The sequence below is a fragment of the Myxine glutinosa genome, chromosome 2 (genome assembly GCF_964187855.1).
Source record: "Myxine glutinosa chromosome 2, kmMyxGlut1.1, whole genome shotgun sequence".
NCBI classification, from domain to species: domain Eukaryota; kingdom Metazoa; phylum Chordata; class Myxini; order Myxiniformes; family Myxinidae; genus Myxine; species Myxine glutinosa.
Window position 1 is genome coordinate 224370947 of NC_136262.1, and position 25120 is coordinate 224396066.

The following is a 25120-nucleotide window of genomic DNA, read 5'->3' on the forward strand; positions in this document are numbered from 1 at the left end:
GTTGAAGGACAAAATAGAGGGAGAGTTGGACAAATAATGGGTGTGGGGAGGAATGGGGGATAGGAGATGATGCATGGGGTGGACGAGAAGGATGCACAAGGAAACTCTCAGGAAGGCAAAACTGGAAACTTGGAAGTAGGTGGGCTGGGGATTGGATGAGAGGTTAATGGGGGTTGATCTGAAATGGTGGTGAAGAGCTCTCTTGAATACTTGGAGGGAAGAATGAGAATGAAGAGAATGTGGAAGTTGGTTCCACAGGCAGGAAAAAGGAGGAACAAATGAGTGGAGGTGAGCAGTGATCCTGGATTTTGAGAGTTTCAACAGAAAGGGGTTGATCGTGGACCGCGTACACCCTGCAGAAACCTGGGGGGGGGGGGGGGGGGGGGGAACACGGAAAGAGCAGAGTGTGCAGGACCAGAAAGGACCCGGTAAAAGACAGACCACCGACCTATCTGTGATGGGAAACCAATAGGCCCATAGACTCAGATCTTAAAGGCCTTGGTTGCCATGGCGTCAAGCAAAGCAAGGTGTGAGACAGGGGCAAACCCCTGGGTCTCCATCAAGCTGCTGATGAAGGCTCTGTACGTGGCTAGGAGTCTACGTGTGCCAAGGAAGGACTTTGAACGATGAAGGATGTTCAGCTGAAGGATGTTTGATGTTTCAAACAGAAGCTTCAGAAGCTTCAGCCGATGAAGGATGTTTGCAGCTCAATGGAATACTGTTCCTCCCTCTGGGCTGGTGCTCCTGCCTCACACCTAGCTCGTCTTCACGCTGTTGCAACCAAAGCTTTCAGAATCATTGGAATCTCCCGCGATGAAGTTAACTACGAGGGCCTTTCACTCACTCACCACAGGCAGGTTGGTGGTCTTTCCGTCTTCTACCGACTCCTCTCTGGCCTTGCCCCCCCCAGCTCTCTGTCCCCCCAATATTCCTTCAGGTCACACAAGATCTGCCTGCAACCCTCTTATGGTTAAACTGCCAAAATCAAGACTCTCTGCTCACTTTCACTCTTTCATTCCTCTTTTCTCCCACCTCTGGAACAAACTCCCTCACTCTCTTCAATCCCACTCCTCCCTCCAGGTCTTTAAAACAGCTGTTCACCACCATCTCTTATCTTCCCCCATCCAAAACCTTGATCTTTTCTACCCCCACTAATTCACCCCAGATACACTTTTTGAAATTCCAACTTCTTTCCTGGAAGTCCTTGCAGTGTTCATACGTTTTATACCTCTCCCACCTCCCCCCAAGCCCTCTCCTTCCCACAGTTCTCTCGTTGTCCTTGCTCTCAAATGTTGTGTTTGTGTCCTTCCCCCTCTCTCCCCTTCTTGCCTACCGCTCCCCTTATTTTTGTGTTTTATGTGTCAGTTTGACTTTTTGTGTGATTAATGTTAGCTCTTTCACGAGCCTCGATGTTGTATGCAAAAGAATGACTGAACTTTCAAGAAAGTAGATGGGGGGTGGGGGGTTTGCCCTATGGTCCTTTCAGAATGAGTGAGTGAGTGAGTGTATATGTGCATGTGCATGTGTGTGTGTGTGTGTGTGTGCGTATGTATGTATGTATGTATGTATGTATGCATGTATGTGATGCCATCGAGTCGAAAGCTTAAATAGCACTGGCACAGAAATGAGAAGCGAGATGCCAGCGCCGTGGATCTTTCACTGCATATAGATCTGTGGCTCATTGACCATTTCCATCATGTGAATTTTAAAGGTAGCTGCCATCACCTTCTCATGCTGTATGAGTCTCCATCTACTATTGACATCTTTCAAACCACCACACAATCAACCTTCCACATCCGTTTGCCATTCATGCAGTTCTGGTGTCAATTCTACTCCAACCAAACAGACCTCATTATTGATTACGCGTGTACATGCCCACTCACATCATTGATCAAACCTACTCACACAAACAAGAAGGGGGAGGTGGAGGTGGGGGGGCGGGGGGGGGGGTAATATCACGCAAAAGAGTCAAAACCTATCTAGATAAAAGTCTGTAAGTTCAACACTTGAGAAACAGGCCCAGACTGCTTGCTGTGAAACAAAATCGTTCCATAGAAAGCCAATGGCAAATGGTCATCACCATACTCACCTCCTACCTCAACCCCAACTACCTCCACCTCTCCCTCTCATTCAGTTGCTGTCAATCTTCCACCTTAGCAAATTGGTGAATATAACCAACATGGTTTCTCTCCTGGCAGAACTAATTCAAATGATCCAGGTTGCTGAGTTCATTTAAAATAAATGGAGTCGTGGCGAATAATTGGCAGCGACAATGGCAATCCCGAACCCAACAATCTCCTCAACCTGTGTCACACGTGGCGAGCTTTTCCCTACCCTCGACCACCCCCTAAAAACATTCAACGATAGCTCTTTAACATCACCCACAGCGTGGTCTTTAATGAGCTGGAAGAGCTTACGAAATAAGCACGAGCAGCAAGATGCATTACCTCAGCACGACGCATGGCAGAGGTTTGCGGTTTTGTGGGGCTGGCAGGATGGTCTCGCTATAGGTCGGCACACTTGACTTTGAGCTGTCTAACCTGGGTTCGAATCTCGACCCAACGAGAAACTGTCACCCTGGTGTTGTACACGGAGGGCGAGGGATCAATGTGTGTGCCAACACCTTGGATGGACGTTAAGCCGACGGTCCCGCTTGCCAGCATTAGTCGGTGGATGTTACAGGTCACAAGGTGTCCTTCGTGAAGAGTGGGCGAGCTATCGCCGGAATCCTGAAAAAGTTACAAATACCTGCCTGGACTACGGCAGGCAAGTATTCTGGTCTTCCTGGAGGTTCCCTGACACCTATACAAAGCAGGATATCTCAAAAAGTTGTGGACGGATGATTTTGATTAAATGTGATTCTGTATTGTGATTTTCTGGTCTACTCTGGGATATATAACGTAAACTGTTCACCTGTAACGTTCACCCTCGTGGTCCCCCTGTGCTGTCTTTCCCTCGTGGTCCCCCTGTGCTGTCTTTCCCTCGCGGTCCCCCTGTGCTGTCTTTCCCTCGCGGTCCCCTGTGCTGTCTTTCCCTCGTGGTCCCCCTGTGCTGTCTTTCCCTCGCGGTCCCCCTGTACTGTCTTTCCCTCGCGGTCCCCCTGTGCTGTCTTTCCCTCGTGGTCCCCCTGTACTGTCTTTCCCTCGTGGTCCCCCTGTGCTGTCTTTCCCTCACGGTCCCTCTGTACTGTCTTTCCCTCGCGGTCCCCCTGTACTGTCTTTCCCTCGCGGTCCCCCTGTACTGTCTTTCCCTCGCGATCCCCCTGTACTGTCTTTCCCTCGTGGTCCCCCTGTGCTGTCTTTCCCTCGTGGTCCCCCTGTACTGTCTTTCCCTCGTGGTCCCCCTGTGCTGTCTTTCCCTCGTGGTCCCCCTGTGCTGTCTTTCCCTCATGATCCCCCTGTGCTGTCTTTCCCTCGTGGTCCCCCTGTACTGTCTTTCCCTCGCGGTCCCCCTGTACTGTCTTTCCGTCGTGGTCCCCCTGTGCTGTCTTTCCCTCATGGTCCCCCTGTGCTGTCTTTCCGTCGCGGTCCCCCTGTACTGTCTTTCCCTCGCGGTCCCCCTGTACTGTCTTTCCGTCGTGGTCCCCCTGTGCTGTCTTTCCCTCATGGTCCCCCTGTGCTGTCTTTCCGTCGTGGTCCCCCTGTGCTGTCTTTCCCTCGTGGTCCCCCTGTGCTGTCTTTCCCTCGTGGTCCCCCTGTGCTGTCTTTCCCTCGTGGTCCCCCTGTGCTGTCTTTCCCTCGTGGTCCCCCTGTGCTGTCCTTCCCTCGTGGTCCCCCTGTGCTGTCTTTCCCTCGCGGTTGTCAGCTCTTTCACGAGCCTCGACTCAGTATACTACTACAACAAAAAAAAAAAAAAAAAAAAAAAAAAAAAAAAACCTGGTTAAACTGCTTGCTATCTGAGAGTGCGGTTGCTGTCGGGCAGAAGCCCCTGCACTTCAAACAAATTGACCACGTGGTCTGCAGGTTTCAAGTGAACATCTCTCAGATACATAGGCCACAGACACACAGACACACCTCTTGACATGTATTCCGATGATAAACACCAATGACATGCCCCAAGCAGTTTCAAGAAAATGATTGGACGTCGGTATCCTAGGTAATAACTTGGATAAAGCAAACACTTCCAAGGACTATCCATCATTTTACGTCACTTTTAAATTCCCCAAAAATTAGTCTCAATAACTTTGAGACAAGTCCTAAAATGTCTGCAAGACCATTTAAGGCTCAATAAATGTTGCCTTATGGTGCAACATGTTGTTACCCACCAAAACAAGTCCCCCGAACCTCCCCCAAGTGCAGCACACCTGCCAGTATCTGTGGGGGAGTGGGGAGGAGAGCATGGTGGGGAATTGCCCCCCAAGGTATCATTTTGCCCCCTCGAGAATCTGACTGACCAAAGAAATAAAAATAACAATAGAATCTGACTGACCAAAGGTGAGCATGAGAAAATCATTGAGCCTTTCACTGGACTGAGACCGGACTATGGTGTCAGGAATAAAACCTAAACTTCATTAATCTGAGAGTAATTCAGCGTGATACATAAGTGGTGTAAACTGCAAAAGGCATCAAAGAGGGTGTAATTTTTTTCGGAGATTTTGACTACTTTTTGATCATTGGAATCCACATCATATTAAATATGCAATTTGGCGTCTGTCTGTTTGTCTGTCTGCTGTCTGTCGATTTTTTGACCACGAGACATTCCGTCGTTACTTAGCCAATCTCAACCAAACTCGACAGGAGAACGTGTGGCCTTGAATGGTTTTCTCTTATCTGCCCTTCCTGTTCTGGCTGGAGTTCCCCAAGGCAGTGTTCTGGGCCCTGTGCTATTTCTGGTCTTCATCAATGATCTCTCCGACTCTCTGGAAAATCCTCTCTATATCTTTCCTGATGACTCCACTCTCTGCCACTCCATTCCTCATCCCTCAGATCGGCAGTCTGCAGCCTCCTCACTCTGTGCAGACCTGGACAAAATCACAGACTGGTCAAACAAGTGGAACATGTCTTTCAATCCTGACAAATCTCACACTCTTACTATGTCTCTCCCAAAAGACCGACTGGGCGGCCCTCCCATCTACTTTCTCAACAATCCTCTCGAAGAAGTTCTGTCACTCAAGCTTTTGGGTCTCACTATCTGCCATGATCTTTCCTGGGAAAACCACATTTCCAAGCTGGACTCCAAAGCCAGTCGCCCCCTCTAGAATCTGACTGGTGCTTTGCACAACGTAGGATGCCGACTGGGCATCCTCCATCGTGCAAAGTCCTTCCTTAGCACACGTGAGCTCCTCACCACATACAAGGCTTTCATCCGCAGCTCAATGTAATACTGCTCTCCCCTCTGGGCCGGTGCTCCTGCCTCACACCTCGCTCGGCTTCACGCTGTTGAAACCAAAGCTTTCAGAATCATTGGAATCTCACGCGATGAAGCTAACTCCAAGGGCCTTTCACTCACCGCAGGCAGGTTGGTGGTCTTTGTCTTCTACCGACTCTCTCTGGCCTTGCTCCCCCCCCCCCCCCAGCTCTCTCTGTGCTCTGTCCCCCAAATATTGCTAAAGGTCACACAAGATCTGCCACCAACCCTCTTGTGGTGAAACTACCAAAATCAAGACTCTCTGCTCACCTTCACTCCTGCATTCCTCTTTTCCCCCACCTCTGGAACAAACTCCCACACTCTTCAATCCCACTCCTCCCTCCAGGTCTTTAAAACAGCTGTTCACCACTATCTCTTATCTTCCCCCATCCAAAACCTTGATCTTTTCTCCCCCTGTTAATTCAACCCCAGATCCACTTTTCTGAAATACCGACTTCTTTCCTGGAAGTCCTAGCAATGTCCATGTGTTTTTTTTGTTTTTTTTAACCTCTCCCAACCCCTTCCCATGCCTCCTGCCCCCCAAGCCCTCTCCCTCCCACAGATCTCCCGATGTCCCTGCTCTCAAATGTTGTACTTGTGTGCTTCCCTCTCTCTCCCAATCTTGTTGCCCGCTCCCTTTGTCATACGTTTTATGTGTCAGTTTGTCTTTTTGTGATCAATATTAGCTCTTACACGAGCCTCGATCTTGTGTACAAAAAAAAAAAAAAAAGGACTGAGGGTTACACAATGAAGGTTGTATCGCATTAATTTGCCCCCCTCCCCAAGATGGTTTTCCCCACCATTGCCGTCAATGGGGTTGCGTGTTGAGGTGTATAGCCATGTTAAATTAGCTTTATCGTGCCGCTTTTCCAAGGACGCTTCGAATAACAAAACTAACGATAATAACATAAAATTAATGTTATTACAAAACAATATTAATACAATTAATATCCCACCCCCCCCCCCCCCCAAGGTGTTTTTCCTCCTTGAACAAACATCGAGCCAATGTTTATAAATAGCTTATCATGGCGTTTCCGTGGGAGCAACGGCCCAACGGCCTCTACCAGAGGTAAAAATATTATAAACCACAAACACGCATGATTAGCTTTTTAAACAGTCGCTAATGCTGTTTATAACACTAAATAAATAAATTTGAAGGAATCTTGACATCCGTGAGGTAGGTTTTACTTACAGAACTGAGTGAAGATCTACTGTATTCTACATACCCCATAAGGGTTGGATTAATGACATCACCCTTCCTGGCGCTATAGTGCCGTTTTTCATAGCGAACTTTTGAAACTCCCTCCTGCTATTTAACACGAAACTGAAAGGGAGAAGCTCGGGTTGTGCTCATTTACCAAGCAGCTAGCTAGCGCTTGCCAAGCTAACCATTCATTAAGGGTTTTGAATGGCGTGCTTGCTTGAATGCTTAAACCACTTGGCGATCTCTCCACAAGAACCTTGGTAAATGAACATACCCAATGTTCTTGAGACCCGACCATAGATCGACTAATCTATATACTCCAAAGAGGAAAGATCTTTCCTGCCACTCCCGTAGTGAGCAGGTGTATTCGTATCTTAAATAGATCAATCCGATATAACAGTAGAGATATAATATTTGACCGGCTCCTTTCTCGCACATTCTCACAGAAAGTGCTCGTCGCCAATTGTTTTGATGTGATGTTTTTTTAAAGAAAGGTCCCCCTCTTTAATTCATTTGCCCTCCCCACTTCCCTCCCCCCCCCCTGTCCCCAAGAATGCCCTGGCTGTCCAGAGGCCTGACAGTACAAGAACAACAAAGTTAAATTAATCCATCCAGATTCACTAGTGAAGGTTCATATTGTTGGTTCAGGCACACATCGAGAGCACGATGAACAATTCTGTTGATCAGTCATGGATGGGACAGTTCGCTGGAATAAGTCAACAAAAAGGTTAATAAACACACAATGACATCACAGTGTGGGCACTCACCATTTTCGGCGAGTCAACAAGGTCTACAACCATCGGTCATCCCTTACAATAATTCGACCTGTAGTCAACTTGGTAAGACAAGGTTTATAACCATCGGTCATCACCTACAATAATTCGACCTGCAGTCAACTTGGTAAGACTTGAGCCAATAAGGTATATAACCATCGGTCGTCACCTATAATTAATAATTCGACCTGTAAACTTACCAAGACTTGAGCCAATAAGGTCTATAACCATCGGTCATCACCTACAATAATTCGACCTGTAGTCAACTTGGTAAGACTTGAGCCAACAAGGTCTATAACCATCGGTCATCACCTACAATAATTCGACCTGTAAACTTGGTAAGACTTGAGCCAACAAGGTATATAACCATCGGTCATCACCTACAATAATTCGACCTGCAGTCAACTTGGTAAGACAAGGTTTATAACCAGCAGTCATCACCTACAATAATTCGACCTGCAGTCAACTTGGTAAGACTTGAGCCAACGAGGTCTATAACCATCGGACGTCAGCTACAATAATTCGACCTGCAGTCAACTTGGTAAGACTTGAGCCAACAAGGTCTATAACCATCGGTCATCACCTACAATAATTCGACCTGTAAACTTGGTAAGACTTGAGCCAACAAGGTCTATAACCATCGGTCATCACCTACAATAATTCGACCTGTAAACTTGGTAAGACTTGAGCCAACAAGGTATATAACCCTCGGTCATCACCTACAATAATTCGACCTGCAGTCAACTTGGTAAGACAAGGTTTATAACCAGCGGTCATCACCTACAATAATTCGACCTGTAAACTTGGTAAGACTTGAGCCAACAAGGTATATAACCCTCGGTCATCACCTACAAAAATCCGACCTGTCGTCAACTTGGTAAGACTTGAGCCATCAAGGTCTATAACCATCGGTCATCACCTACAATAATTCGACCTGTAAACTTGGTAAGACTTGAGCCAACGAGGTCTACAACCATCGGTCATCACCTACAATAATTCGACCTGTAGTCAACTTGGTAAGACAAGGTTTATAACCAGCGGTCATCACCTACAATAATCCGACCTGTAGTCAACTTGGTAAGACTTGAGCCAACAAGGTATATAACCATCGGTCATCACCTACAATAATTCGACCTGCAGTCAACTTGGTAAGACGAGGTTTATAACCAGCGGTCATCACCTACAATAATTCGACCTGCAGTCAACTTGGTAAGACTTGAGCCAACGAGGTCTATAACCATCGGACGTCACCTACAATAATTCGACCTGCAGTCAACTTGGTAAGACTTGAGCCAACAAGGCCTATAACCATCGGTCATCACCTACAATAATTCGACCTGTAAACTTGGTAAGACTTGAGCCAACAAGGTCTATAACCATCGGTCATCACCTACAATAATTCGACCTGTAAACTTGGTAAGACTTGAGCCAACAAGGTATATAACCCTCGGTCATCACCTACAATAATTCGACCTGCAGTCAACTTGGTAAGACAAGGTTTATAACCAGCAGTCATCACCTACAATAATCCGACCTGTAGTCAACTTGGTAAGACTTGAGCCATCAAGGTCTATAACCATCGGTCATCACCTACAATAATTCGACCTGTAAACTTGGTAAGACTTGAGCCAACGAGGTCTACAACCATCGGTCATCACCTACAATAATTCGACCTGTAGTCAACTTGGTAAGACAAGGTTTATAACCAGCGGTCATCACCTACAATAATCCGACCTGTAGTCAACTTGGTAAGACTTGAGCCAACGAGGTCTATAACCATCGGTCATCACCTACAATAATCCGAGTTGTAGTCAACTTGGTAAGACTTGAGCCAACGAGGTCTATAACCATCGGTCATCACCTACAATAATTAGACCTGAGTCACCTTGGTAAGACAAGGTTTATAACCAGCGGTCATCATCTACAATAATTCGACCAGTAGTCAACCTGGTAAGACAAGGTTTATAACCAGCGGTCATCATCTACAATAATTCGACCTGTAGTCAACTTGGTAAGACAAGGTTTATAACCATCAGTCATCACCTACAATAATTCGACCCGAGTCACCTTGGTAAGACAAGGTTTATAACCAGCGGTCATCACCTACAATAATCCGACCTGTAGTCAACTTGGTAAGACAAGGTTTATAACCAGCGGTCATCATCTACAATAATTCGACCTGTAGTCAACTTGGTAAGACAAGGTTTATAACCATCGGTCATCACCTACAATAATTCGACCTGAGTCACCTTGGTAAGACAAGGTTTATAACCAGCGGTCATCACCTATAATAATTCGACCAGTAGTCAACCTGGTAAGACAAGGTTTATAACCAGCGGTCATCATCTACAATAATTCGACCTGCAGTCAACTTGGTAAGACTTGAGCCAACAAGGTCTATAACCATCGGTCATCACCTACAATAATTCGACCTGTAAACTTGGTAAGACTTGAGCCAACAAGGTATATAACCCTCGGTCATCACCTACAATAATTCGACCTGTAGTCAACTTGGTAAGACAAGGTTTATAACCATCAGTCATCACCTACAATAATTCGACCCGAGTCACCTTGGTAAGACAAGGTTTATAACCAGCGGTCATCACCTACAATAATCCGACCTGTAGTCAACTTGGTAAGACAAGGTTTATAACCAACGGTCATCATCTACAATAATTCGACCTGTAGTCAACTTGGTAAGACAAGGTTTATAACCAGCGGTCATCATCTACAATAATTCGACCAGTAGTCAACCTGGCAAGACAAGGTCTGTAACCATCGATCATCACCTATAATAATTCGACCTGTAAACTTGGCAAAACTTGAGCAGAGTGGTCGTTCGGCTAAACGAGACGATTTGCTGCTTGCGAAATGGTCTTGGCGTGCGGGGCCACGACACACGTTCTAGACACCTGCCACATGTACTTGCAGTGTAAACAGGGCAGGTCTTGGATACACAGTGACACCACCCTGCCTCATGAGTCATCGACCATCGTGGGTTCGTGGGCGGGTCGCTGCGCCTGGCACCACGGCTACGGGGCTGCAAACGTGCGGTGTCCGTGGACCCTGCGGGGCCACCACGGACTCATGGAGGGTCCTCGGGGTGAGATACCGATTCTTCAAGAACATTCAAAAACAATTCCACAACCACCGGACCCCAATCCGCCGAAGTTGAGCGAAGGTGTGAGAGAGGCTAGCAGTTGAGCAAGCGACCTCCATTGTCCTGACTGCACTGTACTCGCAGCGGAGCGTTCGTCAAAAGGGTCTCCGAGAAGCAAAGCGAAGCGGTTTTTAAACATTCCCGTGTATAAGGTGTAAAAAAAAAAAGGTCACGTGTATAAAGGTACCGCGTATCGCACGTGACCACCACGTGTACCAGGATCTGCCGTCAAACCACACGGGGAGGGACTCGAAGTCGAGCCCCGCGGCGGGAAGATCACGGTCGGCAGGTCAGATGTCGCCTCACCTGGGTCCCCGTGGGAACCGCGATCTTGGTCCCGGGTCCCGGATTGATCAGACTGTACGCGGCCGACTCTGTACGAATCCCCGCCAGGCGGACAGCCTCGATCGCCCACATGTACCGCTATCCCCCCCCACAACCCCCGGACCCCCTCTCCCGCCTAATTCCGGAGCTATAGCGTGGAGCACCCCTCCCTGCCTCCTCAAATAGCCCACCGGGAGAGAAAGGGAAGACCGAAGGGACGCCCGGAAAGGACTCTCAAACACCCACGCACTCGCACACCGGCCTATGCGTGCATCGACGGGCGAATGATACTTCACCTCACCACGTGTCTCACGGACAAACTGCTCTCTCCCTCCAAAAAGAACGGAAACGAAGCTAAGCGGGACGTCATCTCGGGATTATTATTACGCTGGCGATGGACACGTTGATTTACCTTTTATGACGAAGACAAAACGAGTTTCACATGAACGAACTGCCTCGCAATCGTTACAATTACCAGCGTACCAGTTTTGGCACGTGATAATGACGTCACATTTCCCATTGCAAAACGAGACACCGAACCTGGTGGTTCTTCAAATGGGGAAATCTATTAATTACGTACTCGTATATCGTGCAATATTTTGAACAACCTCCTCGCTTCCTCCCACATTTCCCTCTTCTCCCGCCCCCCCCCCCCCCTCCTCGACCAATATGCTCTTGAAGTTTGTCTTCTCTTTTACAGTTAACACAACTACCCCCATTTGCAAATCCATTCCCGGCGAGTGGCAATTGGTGGTTGTGGTGTGTCATGTACGTCACAGGTGTGCGTTCGATTCTCATGGATGCTGAGACACCTGGCCATCACCGGGGTCGATAACTTGTCCATTGAAACACCACAATGGCTCCCAAACGACCTTTCAAAGGTTATGGAACTTCCACAAATATTACCAGCACTATACAGGTATTAAATAGATGGCACAAAGCTTGGCATGCAGGTGAAATGAAACATTGAAACACAATTTATCATCGAATTCTGAGGTCGTGCTTTTCCCATCGATCACGATTGGTGATATTCATCATTTGCTCTGCGTATCGACACACATCTGGCTTTATAACGGTTAAAGTGGCTGGCTTAAGATCTTAGGGTCTTCAGAATGCGAGCCCCTGGCGCAACGTTGAATTAACACCAGGTGGGTTGACTCGGCCCGTCATCCGTCATTCATCTGCCCCTACCCCTCCCCTCCCCTGTCCTGTATCTGATGCCCCCCCTCTCTCCTCATTAACGGTATGGACCTCAAACATCCGGGGCCTTCGCTCAAAAATGATTGATCTCTCCATTCAGGTTGCTTCTGACAATCCAGACTTGATCTGCTTAACAGAAACTGTCCTCCTTCAAGATGTCTCTGATTCCTTAATATCTCTTCATGGTTACTCCCTCCTCCGGTATGATAGACCTGAGCCTCGTCCTGGTGGTGGGGTTGCTATCTTTATCAAAAACTCTCTTCCTCACTCTCCTTGCACTGCCCTCTCTCCACCCCACCCCCAGGAGTACCTCTGGCTACGGCTTCTCCTTCGCTCCCACCTTTTGTTCATGTGTTCTGTACCGTCCTCCAATCAGTGATGACTCCATTTACATGTCGCTGTCTGATAACATGGACCAACTTCTATCAACTCATCCAAACTCTCTCTTCCTCATATGTGGCGACTTCAATTGTCATCATGCCAGCTGGCTGGGTGTGGGTACCTCTCTCACCAGCCATAGCGTTTTAGCAAAGGACTTCTGCAACTCATTGGGACTGACGCAATCTGTCAATTTCCTGACCCGGATCGCAGTCAATGGAGTATCTTCTCTTCTGGACTTGGTTATGACTAACTTCCCTGCAAATGTCTGCTGCTCTTCTTCTGCTCCAATCGGTTCTTCTGATCATTTGCTTGTTAAAGTGGACATCTCTCTGGCCATTCTCAGAGAGCCTCCCCAGCGTCGACGAGTCTGGCTTTCAATCCTGACAAATCTCACACTCTTACTATGTCTCTCCGAAAAGACCATCTGGACAACCCTCCCATCTACTTTCTCAACAATCCTCTCCAAGAAGTTCTGTCACTCATGCTCTTTGGTCTCACAATCTGCCATGATCTTTCCTGGGAAAACCACATTTCCAAGCTGGCCTCCAATGTTAATCGCCGACTGGGCATCCTCCGTCGTGCGACGTCCTTCCTTGGCACACCTGAGCTCCTCACCACATACAAGGCTTTCAACCGCAGCTCAATGGAATACTGCTCTCCCCTCTAGGCCGGTGCTCCTGCCTCACACCTAGCTCGGCTTCACGCTGTTGAAACCAAAGCATTCAGAATCATTGGAATCTCCCGCGATGAAGCTGATTCTGAGGGCCTTTCTCTCTCTCACCACAGGCAGGTTGGTGTTCTTTCTGTATTCTACCGACTCCTCTCTGACCTTGCCCCTCCCTCCCCCCCCCCCCCCCCCCTGTCTGTGCTTTGTCCCCCAAATACTCCAACACGTCGCACAAGATCTACCAGCAACCCTCTTCTGGTTAAACTGCCAAAATCAAAACTCTCTGCTCACCTTCACTCTTTCATTCCTCTTTTCTCTCACCTCTGGAACAAACTCCCTCACTCTCTTCAATCCCACTCATCCCTCCAGGTCTTTAAAACAGCTGTTCACCACCATCTTTTATCTTCCCCCATCCAAAACCTTGATCTTTTCAACCCCTGCTAATTCACCCCAGATTAACTTCTCTGAAATACCGACTTCTTTCCTGGAAGTCCTAGCAGTGTCCATTTGTGTAATTTTTACCTCGCCACCCCCCACCCCCCTCCCCACGCCTCCTCCCCCCAAGCCCTCTCCCTCCCACAGATCTTCCGATGTCCCTGCTCTCAAATGTTGTATTTGTGTGCTTCCCCCTCACTGCCCATCTTGTCTCCCACTCCCTTTATTTTGTCTTATGTGTCCGTTTGTTTTTTTGTCATTAATGTTAGCTCTTACATGAGCCTCGATCTTGTATACAAAAAATATATATATATATTATTCCGAGGTCAGACAAATGAGCACCTGATTACTGGGATGAACGAGCCATTCGTATGATATATGATGGTGTTTTTCAAACTTTTTGGCAGTAAACCTGTAGTGGGGTATCAATCAAATAATGTCACTTCAATTAAACATGCATTTCCAGGTATCGACATACAAAATGCAAAAGAGTGAATACTGAGGATCTTTGCACCAGAAAAGGACAACTAAAAGCAACAAAAAGTTTTACTTCCATCAATCTAATGGGAAGTTATTATAAATGTAGGAACTATGTGTACTGTACATTAAATTCGTGATTTTTAGCTCACCTGGAACTAAGTTCAGGGGAGCTTATGCGATGGCGCATCGTTCGTCCGTCCGTAAACACTTGCAACTTCTTCTCCGAAACCGCTGAAGGGATTATGACCAAACTTGGCACAAATTTTATTTGTTGTGTTGTGACCAAAGTTTGTTCACGGAATTAAAAAAAATCTGCCCCTTTGGGGGTATACGGGGAGTTGCCCCCCAAAATAGGTGTTTGCTTTCTTCTCAGAAACTACACGTGCAATTTCGATGAAACTTCACCACAAGCTTCATCATCCGCGATGTACCAAAGTTTGTTCACGGCATTAAAAAAAATCTGCCTCTTTAGGGGTATACGGGGGGTTGCCCCCCAAAATAGGTGTTTGCTTTCTTCTCAGAAACGACACATGCAATTTCGATGAAACTTCACCACAAGCTTCATCATCCGCGATGTACCAATGTTTGTTCACGACATTAGAAAAATTGGGGTCTCAGGAGGTATATGGGGTTGGGAGGGTGGTTGCCCCCAAAAATAGGTACTTTTATGTTTGGTTGTTTAAAGTCTTGATTATAATGTTCGTATGATTCTACAAGCTGCAGTGTCTTCGAGCAACCATCGAAGTTGGTTTAAAATACCTTTATTCGGTGCAGTATGCTGTTTATTCCACCAGGTGAGCGCCAGGGGTATTGCCCCTATGTTTATTATAATTTCGAAGGGTAATAAAATGCAGGTGGGAATTTTGAGAGAAGAAAGAAGTGAAAGTTTGTAAATGAGGTCAATGGGAAATCTCAGCTTGTCTTTCAATCACCAAAATGAGAGAAATCAGGTTCAAATGACTGGTAAAGTGAAACTCTTGACTGAGCTTCCAGTTTCATATCAAGCAACTATTGGCTTCCCACACTAGTAGCTTTAAGCAAATGTTGTATCCATACACCACCCAACCTGCCCCTGGGTTGAAGACCGTACTGTCCCAAGCCGGCTTCTTCTCAAGGTCGCGTTTCCTTTTGGGTGTAAGTTTTTGATCGATGTGGACGTTTCTCTCTCAGCAATCCTTGAGTGAAAACCGACTGCGTGGATGCCATATTTGGCCCACAACAATCCCAATTACATATTCTCTTTGCACATTTTAAAAGCACTCCGCGTGCCTCGGCGTCGCTTTGCTGATGTTCTAGTTCAGCATGTTCTAGTTCACACACATATTGCATGTCTATGTCTCAGTGAATATGGAAAATTATGTGAAACATGCAAAAAATGTATTTTTTATAACATGTACTTTTTGTTGTTGTTGTTGTTGTTGTTGTTGTTGTAGCTGCTACAGCTGCTGCTTTTGTTGTTTGTGTGCTTCTTCCGTGTAGTTTTATATTTTGCTTCGTGAAATATTGCTATATATAATTTTGTATGGTCCTCCTGTGTCATTCTAAAGGGTTCCTGCTGTTGTAGAAAAATAAACGTTACTGTTTGAATGCCACGTTAAACTCAAATTCCTGCTTCTTCAATATGGGAAAGAGGCTTAAAAAGAAAATTGTTTTTTTATTTTGTATACAGAATCGAGGCTCGTGTAAGAGCTAACACAATGAACATGAAAACATGCACAGACACATAAAACATACAATGAAGGGAGCGGGAGACAAGAAGGGAAGAGAGAGGGAAGCACACAAGCACAACAACAGAAGTGAACAGAGACGTCGGTAGATCTGTGGAAGGGGGAGGGCTGGGGAGGGGTAAACGGTATAAAGCAAATGAACACCACTAGGAATTTCAGGAAAGAAGTTGGGGGTTGAAAGAGGTGGAATTGGGGTGTTTTAATGGGGGTAGAAAATATAGTTTTTTGGGGAAGATAAGAGATAGTGGTGAACAGCTGTTTTAAAGACCTGGAGGGTGGAGAGGGATTGAAGAGAGTGAGGGAGTTTGTTCCAGAGGTGGGAGAAAAGAGGAATGAAAGAGTGAAGGTGAGGAGAGAGTCTTGATTTTGGCAGTTTCACAAGAAGAGGGTTGCTGGCAGATATTGTGTGTCCTGCAGGAATATTTGGGGGACAGAGCACAGATAGAGCTGGACGTGTTTTATGTGTCTGTGCATGTGCAAGGCGGAGAGGAGTCGGTAGAAGACAGAAAGACCACCAACCTGCCTGCGGTGAGTAAGTGAAAGGCCCTCGGTACCCAGTTGCATAATATTGCATAATATAATATTATGGTTGCATAATATTATAAATTTCAATACAACGGACGTAACTTTCAAAACTACGTTTTACATGTTAAACTCTGTGGTATGTGTCAATGTCTCATGTCAATGTTTCCGAACTTTCCATCGGTTTGACAATTTTTCATAATTGTTAATCAACTCCACACCGTAAATAAATCCGTATGAGTAATTATGGGGCTGCCGGATATGAAGTCTCTTATCTTATCGAATTGTCTTGTGAATCTTCGAACAGATGACGTTATGCATTCTGTAATAGGGTGACCACCTCTATAGGCCGAAGGGATGGAGGTGTTATAATTGTTGGGCAGTTATTTCATAATTTTGTGTCAGTCAGATCCAGATGTCTCAGGTCATACGAACCCAATAGGCGACGGCCAGGATGACGTGTGAAGTTACTTCTTTACCATCCTTGTCTGCCTGTATTTTCCTCTCATCATCTTGGATTGGAATCCCCCACCACTTTCCTATAATTTTACTCTCTTTATAAATTTTGTGTGTGGCCATCCGAGGATAATTGTAATCAGTGCTCTTTCTTAATTTCTTCTCTGTTTCACAGGTAGAGTTTGCTTAAGCCCGGCCCACATGTACACACGAGATACGCCATGACGTATGACGTATGGCGAGGTCAGGCATGTGAGGGTAAAAAGCAAAGAAAGCTCTGGTGCTCAAAGGGTCTGGATCTGGACTGGACATCCAGAAGGGTAAATGAGGTGAGAGGCCTCAGTGGGTGTGTTCGGCTGACAAGAAGGCCTAGAGGTACGCACACTTGCTTATGGGATATTCTAAATTCACATTTTGAACAGCTTCCAGGCTCTACTGCTTAGCCTGCTCGGGAAGCTCTTTCATATAGCCCCCAATATAAATTCCTGACTATGCCAGTGCCTGTGGGGTGCAAGTACTGACCTTTGGCCCTGGGCACCACAAACCCTAATTACGCCAATGCACACACACACACACACACACACACACACACACACACACACACACACACACACACACACACACACACACACCTCTCTTTAGTAATAGAAGAAGGTGGCAGAATAGAAAAGAGGTTGCAAAAGATCAAGAGGATGGGATGTGAGCTTATGGCTAAAGTAGGTGATAGACATTTATGACGCAAACATTCTCTTGGGCCTTACAGCGGACGTCACACCATTTACTCGACTAACTCATGTGGGCTTGCTAGTTGAGCCAGTGGCATGAGGTGCACCGCTAGGCCCAAGAGAACTGCCATGTCTATGAGCGATTTCAGACCTTGAATGGGATGACAAAATACCCCAGAGATATGCTAATTCTCCTCTGAGCTGACTAGTCTTGGTCCAAATCTCGACCCAGTTATATCAGTTGTCAGGCTGGTGTGTTTCGCACGCAGGGCGAAACATGAATATGTGCGGCGTCCATCGGATGGACGCTAAGCCCGAGGACGCATCTGCCAGAACGGACGGCTTGGAGGTTGGTGAACATTATAGACTGCACGGTGTATTTCGAAACGAGTAGGTGAGCGATTGCCGGCACCTCAAAAAATTACAAATTCCTCTTCAAAAAGCACCCAAGAGATGATTCAACCTGCAGGTTGGTGCTACAAACAAAATGATGGTCAGTCATACACTCGTATATTGAAAAAGAAGAAACTGACAGTTTTTGGCTAGTATGAGTACTTCGTTCGTAGACCCCTTTGAACGTACTCGCAACATGAAGCACTCAGATTCAGATACATGTTTTTCACCTCGACATTTGGAATGCCAAGTCCTTTTTCATATTGCAACAATAAAACAAGTATTAAGTGTGTGATGCCAACAGATGGCGCGTTAGCACCACGAAAGACCAAGACCAAGACCAGGCACACTCCCTTTCTTTGTTTCTTATCTGCAATTATTCCAAATTCTAAACCAATTACAATAACAGCCTAAACTATCACGTTATACATCCAGGAAAGGGTTTTGGAGAGCCATCTGCATTTGATGTCAAAGTGTTTTCAGGAAATAATTGGTCAGTCTTTTCTGCCATGGTAGTTTTCCACATTTCTTCCTTGACATTCTTTGAAATGGTGAAAATGTCGTTGCGCTCTGATATCACGCCCGGAAGAGATTTGGATTCGTTATCTGCTGTTTTGGATGCCTTGTCTTGTTCTCGGGTTTGGCAGCAGAAGCAGCACCTGCAACGGTTGTTGGTTTGAGAAACAGTGATGGAAATGGCCTTGTCAAAGGGCCTCAATGAGTGCATCCAAAGTGGCAAGAAGTTCCATGTGCGAAGGCATAAGGGTAGACGCGACGAGCAGTGGGACTGCAGGATGTTGAGGATAATGGTGACGATTATAATCGTGACGATGGGCAAACCAACACCCAGGAGGACCTTCCATCCGGCCAAAGAGAGGCCCAGCACAACACCGGGCACCAGGAAAAATGCGATGATGAGGTAAAGAATGGCAAACCAACGGTACTTGGCCGTGCGGTTTCCCAGCATCTTAGCCAGCTTGATGGGCACGCGCATGAACGGGATGGGGTAATAGATGATGATGCCGCTGACGTTGAAGAAGAAGTGACAGAGAGCGATCTGTGTAATGGCAGCAGAGTTATATCGTATTTGTTTCAAACATGCATCTCACAATCGTTCACCTATTTTAAAGCAATATCATCGTTTTAAGTGAGGATATGAAAGAATTGCGGCCTTCCATGGTGATATAAGTAACAGCAGACTACAGCTAAATGAATTAAATTTTTCAAAGAACCCCAAAACTGGTCAAGCTATGAATTAAATTTTCAAAGAACCCCAAAACTGGTCAAGCTATGAATTAAATTTTCAAAGAACCCCAAAACTGGTCAAGCTATGAATTAAATTTTCAAAGAACCCCAAAACTGGTCAAGCTATGAATTAAATTTTCAAAGAACCCCAAAACTGGTCAAGCTATGAATTAAATTTTCAAAGAACCCCAACACTGGTCAAGCTATGAATTAAATTTTCAAAGAACCCCAAAACTGGTCAAGCTATGAATTAAATTTTCAAAGAACCCCAAAACTGGTCAAGCTATGAATTAAATTTTCAAAGAACCCCAAAACTGGTCAAGCTATGAATTAAATTTTCAAAGAACCCCAAAACTGGTCAAGCTATGAATTAAATTTTCAAAGAACCCCAACACTGGTCAAGCTATGAATTAAATTTTCAAAGAACCCCAAAACTGGTCAAGCTATGAATTAAATTTTCAAAGAACCCCAAAACTGGTCAAGCTATGAATTAAATTTTCAAAGAACCCCAAAACTGGTCAAGCTATGAATTAAATTTTCAAAGAACCCCAAAACTGGTCAAGCTATGAATTAAATTTTCAAAGAACCCCAAAACTGGTCAAGCTATGAATTAAATTTTCAAAGAACCCCAAAACTGGTCAAGCTATGAATTAAATTTTCAAAGAACCCCAAAACTGGTCAAGCTATGAATTAAATTTTCAAAGAACCCCAAAACTGGTCAAGCTATGAATTAAATTTTCAAAGAACCCCAACACTGGTCAAGCTATGAATTAAATTTTCAAAGAACCCCAAAACTGGTCAAGCTATGAATTAAATTTTCAAAGAACCCCAACACTGGTCAAGCTATGAATTAAATTTTCAAACAACCCCAAAACTGGTCAAGCTATGAATTAAATTTTCAAAGAACCCCAACACTGGTCAAGCTATGAATTAAATTTTCAAAGAACCCCAAAACTGGTCAAGCTATGAATTAAATTTTCAAACAACCCCAAAACTGGTCAAGCTATGAATTAAATTTTCAAAGAACCCCAAAACTGGTCAAGCTATGAATTAAATTTTCAAAGAACCCCAACACTGGTCAAGCTATGAATTAAATTTTCAAAGAACCCCAACACTGGTCAAGCTATGAATTAAATTTTCAAAGAACCCCAAAACTGGTCAAGCTATGAATTAAATTTTCAAAGAACCCCAAAACTGGTCAAGCTATGAATTAAATTTTCAAAGAACCCCAACACTGGTCAAGCTATGAATTAAATTTTCAAAGAACCCCAACACTGGTCAAGCTATGAATTAAATTTTCAAAGAACCCCAAAACTGGTCAAGCTATGAATTAAATTTTCAAAGAACCCCAACACTGGTCAAGCTATGAATTAAATTTTCAAAGAACCCCAAAACTGGTCAAGCTATGAATTAAATTTTCAAACAACCCCAAAACTGGTCAAGCTATGAATTAAATTTTCAAAGAACCCCAAAACTGGTCAAGCTATGAATTAAATTTTCAAAGAACCCCAACACTGGTCAAGCTATGAATTAAATTTTCAAAGAACCCCAACACTGGTCAAGCTATGAATTAAATTTTCAAAGAACCCCAAAAGTGGTCAAGCTATTCATTTTGACTATATATTTACAAATCGATTTCGAGCATTTCACTGTCAGGTCAGTCTTTTGGGACTGCCACTGGTAACCTGTAACCCAGTGCTACCTGCCTCATGGTTGGCGGCGACTAAACCGACACCGTTCACTGGCTTTGTTAGCGGGGAGGGTGACTTTGACACCCTGTAGGACTAAAAACAACATCTGACAAAGGGCGGATGAGCTACAGAATGGAGTCAATCGCCATCCAGTATGGAAATGGTGTCTCCTAAAAACAACACCCAACGGCGGGAGGAAAATGTGTTTTTCCGGCTGCCCTAGCTACCCCATCCTGCACAGTTGTGCTGTGAAGAGGTTTCCTTGTTTCAGGACTAGATGAAGGTTTTGCTAGTTTTCCTCTTCCTCTTTTTCTGAGTAGCCCTTTACATTTAGTGGCTCTCTGCCTTGTTTAGGACGAATTTCTATTTTTTAAAAATCCTATTCTTACTGGAATGTTTTTTTTAAAGTTCTGTATTGCTTTATAATTGTGGAGAATGGAGAGTGAGCAACCCATAGGTAGGCCTATGTTGAGTTTTCATGATCTTGCTAATATAAGGGAACATCTGGTATAAGTGACCCTCTGGACTGTGGCTCATATTGAGCGATAAAGTTATTGGAGCATGGAATGAAGGTATTGGAAAGGGTGTTGGAGAGGAGGATAAGGAAGTGAAGATTGACGAAATGCAGTTTGGATTTATGCCAGGAAGAGGAACGACAGATGCGCTTTTCATTGTGAGGCAGTTGCAGGAGAAGTATATGGAGAAGAGGAAGAAGTTGTTTCTTGGGTTTGTTGATCTGGAGAAAGCATTCGATGAGGTTCCACGTGAAGTAGTGACATGGGCATGGAGGAAGTTAGGAGTGGAGGAATGGTTGATCAGAGTAGTGATGGCAATGTACAAAAGAGCGCGCACAGCTGTAAGGACGAAGGAAGGGAACAGTGGTGAGTTTGAGGTGAAGGTGGGAGTGCATCAAGGGTCAGTACTAAGTCCACTACTATTTGTAGCTGTGATGGAGGTGCTGGCTCAGAACGTAAAGGAGGGTCTACCGTGGGAGTTGTTGTATGCAGATGATCTGGTGTTGATTGCAGAAAGTATGGATGGACTGAAGGAGAAGATGAACAAGTGGAAGGAATGTATGGAGACAAAAGGTCTGAAGGTGAATATCGGAAAAACGAAGGTGTTGGCAAGTGGTAAAGCATGTGGTGAGGTGGAAAGAACTGGGAAGTGGCCGTGTGCTGTGTGCAGGAAGGGTGTCGGAGTGAATTCCATTCAATGTACAATGTGCGCTGAGTGGGTTCATCAAAAATGTAGTGGTCTGAGAGGGTCATTAACCAGTGTGGCAGCTATATTCAAGTGTAAGGTGTGCACAGAGGGAGCTGCAGATGGAGGAAATGTTGAGTTGGATCTTGGAGATGGCGTGAAGCTGGAAGGTGTGAAAACATTTTGTTACCTTGGAGACATGCTGAATGGAGAAGGTGGATCAGACTCGGCAACGGTTGCTCGAGTGAGGTGTGCATGGAAGAAGTTTCGGGAACTGAGTGGCGTGCTGACGAGGAGGGGAGTGTCATTGAAGCTGAAGGGAAAGCTGTATGCTGCATGTGTGAGAAGTGTTATGATTTATGGGAGTGAGACATGGGTAATGAACATAGAGCAGCAACGAAGGCTGGAAAGGGTGGAAATGCGAATGGTTCGGTGGATGTGTGGAGTATCATTGAGAGAGAGGAAGACAAATGATGAATTGCGAAAGATGATGGGAATAGAGCCTGTGATTGATGCTGTGAAGAGAAACAGGTTGAGATGGTTTGGTCATGTGTTGAGGAAGGATGAAAGTGACTGGTTGAGAAGAGTGATGGAAATGAATGTAGAAGGAAGTAGAGGACGGGGAAGACCGAGAAAGACTTGGCTAAAGATGGTCGAAGAAGAAATGCGGGCAAGGGGGTTAACAAGGGAAAATGCAGAAAATAGGGCAAAATGGACAACATTGTCATGGGGACCGCAAGGCTAACCCCCGCTCTTGCAGGGAAAATGGCCTTAAAATGCCTGTTGCTGTTTGTTGTATTGAGCAAGGGGCCATTTGCCCAGTTCAGTTAGGATGAGTTTATCCATATCCCATTCATTTAATCCATCCATTTACTTGTCTTCCATGTACTAACCACATTCCCAAGTCCCCGCAATTACTTAATGTCATTTCATACACTCCTCCAATACGTATACTAAATTAACGGCCAGGCAGTGAATTTGAATTTAACCCTGTGTGTGTTCAGTTACCAAGTTTCTTATCGAGCACTCACCAAGTGGTTTAAGCACTCAACCAAGCACTCCATTTGAAATCTATAGGTGCTTGGTTACTGAACATACCCCGGGTTACCCCCTCCACCTAATAGTCTGCTCTTTTTTTAGAGAGAGCATAGAATTTACTGTATAACTTCCCCCCCCCCCCCTTCCCACGCCTCCTCCCCCCAAGCCCTCTCCCTTCCACACATCTACCTGCTCTCAAATGTTGTGTTTGTGTGCTTCCCCTTCTCTCCCCATCTTGTTTTCCGCTCCCTCTTTTTTGTGTGTTTTGTTTGTCTGGTTGATTTGTTTGTGAAGTAAATGTTAGCTCTTTCACGAGCCTCGATTCAGTATACAAAAAAAAACAAACAACAACAACAAAAAAAAAACATAAATGCAGAGAAAACAGGGTTCTTGGTTTAGATCCGCAGTCAAAGGACTCCATGTTCTATGATTCAAACGCCCTCTGTAGAGTCTCAGTTTGTTCGCCCATCCCGTGTGCAGCAGGAGATGGGGTTTTGTAATCACCTCTGTGTGTCTGTCTGTCTGTGTGTCCCTCTGGGCCATAACCTTTTTACCATTTGAGATATTGTCATCAGATTTTTACCAAACCTTTATTGTCATAATACAGCGAAGGCAAATCAATAATGTTGTCAAAAGGTCAAAGGTCAGTGTCACCTAAAATCATCAATTTTTATCCAATTGACCTGAAATTTCAATTTACCATTTGAGTTTTGTCATCAAATTTTCAACAAAGCTTTATTATGAAAATATGGAGAAGGCAAATTAATAATTTGGTCAAAAGGTCAAAGGTCAGCATCACCTAAAATCATCCATTTTCATCCAATTGACGTGAAATTTAAATTTACCATTTGAGACATTGTCATCAAATTTTGAAAAAGAACTTTACTATGATAATATGGAGGAGAAAATTAATAATTTTGTCAAAAGGTCAAAGGTCAGCGTCACCTAAAATCATCAATTTTTATCTAATTCACCTGAAATTTAAATTTACCATTTGAGTTTTGTCATCAAATTTTCAACAAAGCTTTATTATGAAAATATGGAGAAGGCAAATTAATAATTTGGTCATAAGGTCAAAAGGTTAAAGGTCAGCATCACATAAAATCGGCAATTTTCATCCGATTGACCTGAAATTTTAAGAATTTGTATATTGGGTCACTGAATTGGTTCACCAATAAAAAGCTACAAGCCATTTTTTAATATCAAAAAGTCAAAGGTGAAGGTTGCGTAAAATCACCAATTTTCACCTGATTGACCTGAAATTTAAAGAATTTCCATACCAGGTCACTGAATTGGTTCAGTAAACAAAAGGTAGGAGTCAATTGGGTTTTTTAGTTCAAAAGGTCAAAGGTCAAGGTTGCAAAAAATCATCAATTTTGTCCAATTGACTTGCAATTTTAAGAATTTGCATATTGGGTCACATAATTGGTTCACCAATGAAAATGTCAAAGCTGATAAAAAAATTTACATTTAGAGCTCAAAGGTCAAGCCTGCATAAAATCATCAATTTTCATTTTGTATTTCTTTTTTAACTGTTTTAGTTATTTTGAGCATACAGAACAAACGGATGGGGACGGGCTTTGCATTTTCAGATGCTTTCTAGTTTTAGTTGAATTTGACTCAAAAGAGTGAACATATCGAGATCCAAACATCTCAGAAGCAAACATGTTACTGTGTGAACTACAATTCCTCCCTAGCCTTCACCGTCAGCCCTTCATGGAGGTTTCCCATCCAAGTTTTAACTGCGCTCCCCTTTCCTTAACGTGTGACATTAGGCACAATTAAGTCAATAACTTAGTCTTCTTCATCTTAACTTAATGCACACCCTAAAATAATATCTAGGATATTGTTACCTGATGTCAGGCTAGGTATTCCTTACGAGATTCTGTAATTGGAAAGCCTTGGAAAAGGATCATCATCATCATCATCATCATCATCATCATCATCATCATCATCATCATATACAATGCCCTATGCAGAGCGTTGGTGTTGCTGAAGCAGTTGCTAGGCTACAATCCTGGTCGAGTCACCACTCCGATTCAGGAAGTCAGGGCAGGAATTTGGAATTTAGCCATGGTAGCTCATTTAGCCATGGTAGAATTTAATCATGGTAGAATGATAGCTCACCTACTCTTTGAGAAGGGCGCTGTGTC

The 25120-nt window shown here is 44.7% G+C and overlaps 2 protein-coding genes across 8 annotated transcripts in view; both read right to left on the reverse strand.

Annotated features, from left to right (window-relative positions):
- LOC137420802 (sodium-dependent phosphate transporter 2) overlaps positions 1–11288 on the reverse strand; it is a 136123-nt gene extending 124835 nt beyond the window's left edge. Inside the window, exon 1 of one of the 2 annotated variants that reach the window (XM_078772291.1) lies at positions 11220–11288. The gene's annotated coding sequence lies outside the window, so the exon portion shown is untranslated. Of the gene's footprint in view, positions 1–10789; positions 10929–11219 lie in introns of those variants that run through there. The other variant, XM_078772290.1, reaches the window with a different exon arrangement.
- Positions 11289–17888: 6600 nt separating this feature from the next.
- Positions 17889–25120, reverse strand: part of LOC137420793 (sodium-dependent phosphate transport protein 2B-like) — an 88207-nt gene continuing 80975 nt past the window's right edge. For all 6 annotated transcript variants that reach the window (XM_068106167.2, XM_068106169.2, XM_068106166.2 and 3 more), the window contains one exon: positions 17889–18850. In XM_068106167.2, coding sequence (XP_067962268.1) covers positions 18212–18850 — 639 coding nt within the window. In that variant the 3' untranslated portion in view covers positions 17889–18211. The remainder of the gene's footprint in view (positions 18851–25120) is intronic.